Raw genomic sequence first — 4,587 nt, 5'->3', positions numbered from 1 at the left:
AAATTAGAAAATAATAAGCATGCATGGAACATGTGGAGGCATGTCATTATATAAACTAAGAAACTAGTACATTTAAGTATGACCCATCAATATTTCAATCAGTTATTGTTAGAAAAGTTTCACGAAAGTATGTTTGTAAAAGACTTAATACTAGAGGAGTGTGAGGAGAGTATGGGAGACAATGTTAGATCTTAGTTTGATGGCTTATGATTGACATGCCATGGCCCTTCAACCTTATTTTGTCACATGTCAAAATCCCTTTTTATTTTTACAAAACTCCAAACATGTTGAGGTGAATTAAATTAAAAAACAGCTCGGGTGAGGCAAATAACTGTCAGGGGAAATAATATCAAATAAGTTTTTCCAGTGGTATATTTGGGCTACATGGTTGTTTCCAGTCTGAAATATTCTAATGGCACACTATATCTCAAAATTTACACAAATGTAGAACATTTACTAAATCTAGCAGCACAAATGTGTGGATCACTGTGTTAGTTTCATGAAAAACAATATCAGGAATCGCTAGTAATCGCCGGTCAGCCATACGGCGGTGAATCCGTTCAACTCTAGTCAAACAACATACACTTAGACCATCTTAACTTGTGTTCGTTTCTAGGCATAACAAAACAATATGCTTAATTTTCAAAAACACCTATCTAGCAGTCCTGCTAGATGCCTGTCTAGTCCCGAGTCTCGACTACTCTGGCTTCGTGTATACTTTGACATGCATAATTAAATCACAGCTCTCCATGCATGCAGTAGTATTATTTCCTACGTTTTGGTTTAATCATAAAAAACAATTCTAGGCTGCAACTTAACTATAAATGCCTCTAACTATGCATCTATCTGTAATGCATGGATACACAGACCACCACCACCACTGACCGACGAAAAAGAAAAGGACAAGATTCCGAAGAGAGAACATGATGAAAATGAAAAACTCAACAAGGCCCGCGAGTTTATTCAGCTGCTTGCTATACTTGCGGCGACCATCACTTATCAAGCTGGACTTGATCCACCAGGAGGCCTCTGGCTGGAGAGTGGGGAAGGCCATACTGTTGGAGACTCAATACTCCTCACAACACACCCAATACGGTACAAGGCCTTCTTCTATTCTAATTCGGTGGCCTTCGTGGCGTCCTTGGTCATCATCGTCATGCTGCAGAGCGAGATGCTAGTTAGGCTCCACATACTGGAGGCTACTATGATACTAGACCTGTTCAGCCTCATGGGTGCATACGCCGCGGGGAGCAGCCGGGACACGAGCACCTCCATCTACATTGTGGCCATGGCTGGCGCCGTCCTCATCTACGTGGTCATCCACATAGTCTTCTTCACGCTCGACCCTGAAGACATGGACACGGATGTGCTGGACAAGTGTCGCGAGGTGCTGCTACTCCTCGCGATCTTGGCCGCCAGCATCACCTACCAAGCCGGGCTGACCCCGCCGGGCGGCTTCTGGGAGATGGACGACGAGAAGCACGGGCACCACGCCGGCTTCTCCATCCTCCAGGACAAGTACCATCTCCGTTACAAGGCCTTCTTTTACTGCAACGCGGCGAGCTTCATGGCGTCTGTGGCTCTCATCATCCTCCTCGTTAATCCCACCCTGTACAAGCCGGCCATAGAGTGCTATGCCCTCTTTGTGTGCATGGTGGGGGGCATGTTTGGCCTCATGGGTGCCTACGCTGCCGGGAGCTCCCTGCACCTCCGAGCCTCCATCATCATCTTGGTATTGGTTGCTCTGGTGTTTGGTTTTGTAGTGTATCTGGTACTGACGGGCTCCCACAAGCTGAAGCGAAAGGAACCTGCTGGACAAGGAGAACCGCAGGGAGGTCATGTGACCGACGATGCGGCCAAGGACCAAAATCAACCTGGACAAGGAGTGCAAGGACATCATGTGGCCGACAATGCGGCCAAGGACCAAATACAACCTGCACAAGGAGTGCAGGGAGATCATGTGGCCGACCATGCGGCCATGCACCAAAAGCAACCTGCAGAAGGAAATCATGTGGCTGACAACAACAAGGCCATATACCTGATGCTGCTAGGGATACTGTCTGCCAGCGTGACCTACCTGACCGGCCTAAAACCGCCCGGCGGCCTGTGGAGGGACGACAACAATGGGCATTCCGCTGGCAGCCCGGTCCTGTACGACATGCACAGGCGGCGGTACATGGTCTACTTCTACAGCAACTCCATCTCGTTCATGGCTTCCATCATCGTCATCGCCTTGCTGCTGCTCCTGCGGCTTCTGGGTAAGAAGAGCGATCATTGGTCGTTGCACACGGTGATGGTACTGGACATGCTCGCCCTCCTGGTAGCCTACGCCGCAGGCAGTGCCCGGAAGTGGGGCACATTTTGGAAGGTCATCCTGCTGCTCCTCCCCATAGTGATCTTCCTACGGCTTCTATTCTGGTGCAAGAATAAATACCATAGCACCGCAAAACCAAAACCAAGAGTCATTGCTGCTCCAAATCAGAAGCCACTGCAACTCAGTAACTCACAACACTGACGATCAGCACCCCTCCGCTCCTGATACGGAGCACTGATCACCTGAATTTAAGGGAGTACCTAGAACTCATCTAGATGAGATATAATTTGGTCTCATTCACTTTGAAAATAAGAATAGATACAACCCACGTCAGCACACACGCATCTTATAGCATCACATTCAATGGCTATAAAAAGTGAATGAGACCAAATTATATCTCATCTAGATGAGTTCTAGCAAAACTGTGAATTTAATCCTTTGCTTCCAGCTTCAGTTGATGTACCACGTACCAAGCCCTGTGTATTGCGTTCTCTCTCCCAAAATGTATTCTCTGCTTTCTACAAATGTATTGTATATTTCTGTATGAAGGATCTTCATAATAATAAGAATCAATTAAGGTCACTATTATCTGAAAAAAGATACGCAAGTAAAAGTTGGACATATGTAACGCCTGAATTAGGACTAGTTTCGGGAACTAAGATATAGGAATGAGTTTCATCAAAAAGATATATGTAGAAGTTGGGACATTATACCGAGTGGCGGAGTTAGTATTTGCGAATTTAGGTGCATAGAGCTCTTCAAGACTCTGTCCCACAAAGTCCTTGAATTTTCATAATTTATATTCATCTTTCAAGTCTCTGTCGAAGTGTACAGTCCAAATTCCAGACAAATTTGCAATCCAATTAATGATTCATTGTTTTGCATTTACAAACAATGAATTGTAGCAGGAGATTAAAAAAAACAAGAGAAAAACGGGATAACGCATACCTCTCTGTTTCCTCCTAGGGTTAGATTCTTCCCTGGAAGGGCGCAGGCGCAGCCTCACACGACGCGTGCCGCCACGCCGGACCATCGGTCACAGCAGGGGCGGGCTACAGGAGTTTCCCGCTGCCGTGCGGCGACGTCCTCTTCCCGTCTTCTGGTCTCGCCTATCGCCTCGCCGGCCCTCGCCCCGTCGGCCTCAAGCTCGTGTCTCTCTAAGAAAAGCGGCGGCGCTGTGGCTCTGGAGCTCCAGCCCAGTAGCCGAACATCTGGGGAGTTGCAGCCCAGACGATGGACTTTTCTGTTTTCTTTGGGTCAGCTCCTTAGTTAAATGGGCTCCACTAGTTGGATTCCGTACGTTAATCTTGCAATGGAAGGAAATATTTCCATATGTACCCTGAAAAAAAAATGTTTCCATATGACACAATCCTACCATACAACCTTCCAAGTGAACCCGCCGGTCATCGTCGATGAGCTTCGGGACTCTTCAGCATGGAGGCTGCGAGGAACGCTCAGGTTCGTCCTGAATTTTTCCACCGAGCAGGACCGGCGGTTCATTTTGAAGGCCCAGCCATGGCACCATAAGCGTGATGGAGTCATCTTCGCCGAGTTCGACGGCAAGGGAAACCCAACAGAGGTTGACCTTGGCGTAATGCCAATATGGGTGCAGGTTCGTGATCTAGATTTTGAACTCAAAACTGAGAGCATGGGCTGGACATTAGGAGAACAACTTGGGGATGTGAGTGTTGTTTCCCGTAGAGATCACTTAATTGTAAGAAATATCTGCGTATAAGGGTGGAAATCCCTCTGCATGAACCTCTTAAGACAACAGTAGATTTTACTCCTTTGGGTAGTTCCGAGAGTGTTAAGTATGATGTTAGATATGAGAAACTTCCTTTGTACTGCGAGTGTTGTGGGATTGTAGGACATACCTCAGAGCGTTACTGTAGTATACCTAAGGATAAAAGGGTTGCTTCTTTTCCAAAGAATCTTAGTGTAGAGGCATATTGGAAGGGAACATGGGCGAGTAAAAGAACACATTTGTTCGCCGGCTCCAACAGCAACAACTACTACAGAGCTGCAGAAAAGAGTGTGGTCAAGGTGACCAAAGCCGTGGCTGACCTCACGGTCACGGATATGCTCACTACGACATCTACGACGCCAGCCGCTGCGGCGTTTCGTGGGCCAATCCAGGAAGGTGTCCCGCTCGGCCAAGAGGGCCGGGTGTATGGGGCTCCAACGTCGTCCCACGCAGGCGCTGGCTCTGGTCAGGAGGACCAGCCAACACTTCCGAGACCCTCTGCTCTCTCTGGCCAGGCGGGCCAGGGAAA

At 47.7% G+C, this 4,587-nt stretch overlaps 1 protein-coding gene across 1 annotated transcript in view; it reads left to right on the top strand.

Annotated features, from left to right (window-relative positions):
* Positions 1 to 2,515, top strand: part of LOC119316065 — a 5,116-nt gene extending 2,601 nt beyond the window's left edge. Inside the window, exons 2-3 of the mRNA XM_037590446.1 lie at positions 868 to 1,835; positions 2,001 to 2,515. Coding sequence (XP_037446343.1) covers positions 868 to 1,835; positions 2,001 to 2,515 — 1,483 coding nt within the window. The remainder of the gene's footprint in view (positions 1 to 867; positions 1,836 to 2,000) is intronic.
* The last annotated feature ends 2,072 nt before the right edge of the window (positions 2,516 to 4,587 follow it).

This window comes from Triticum dicoccoides, chromosome 6A (assembly GCF_002162155.2).
Source record: "Triticum dicoccoides isolate Atlit2015 ecotype Zavitan chromosome 6A, WEW_v2.0, whole genome shotgun sequence".
NCBI classification, from domain to species: Eukaryota; Viridiplantae; Streptophyta; class Magnoliopsida; order Poales; family Poaceae; genus Triticum; species Triticum dicoccoides.
The sequence above is the reverse complement of the archived record's forward strand: the minus strand, read 5'-3'. Positions and strand labels throughout refer to the sequence as shown.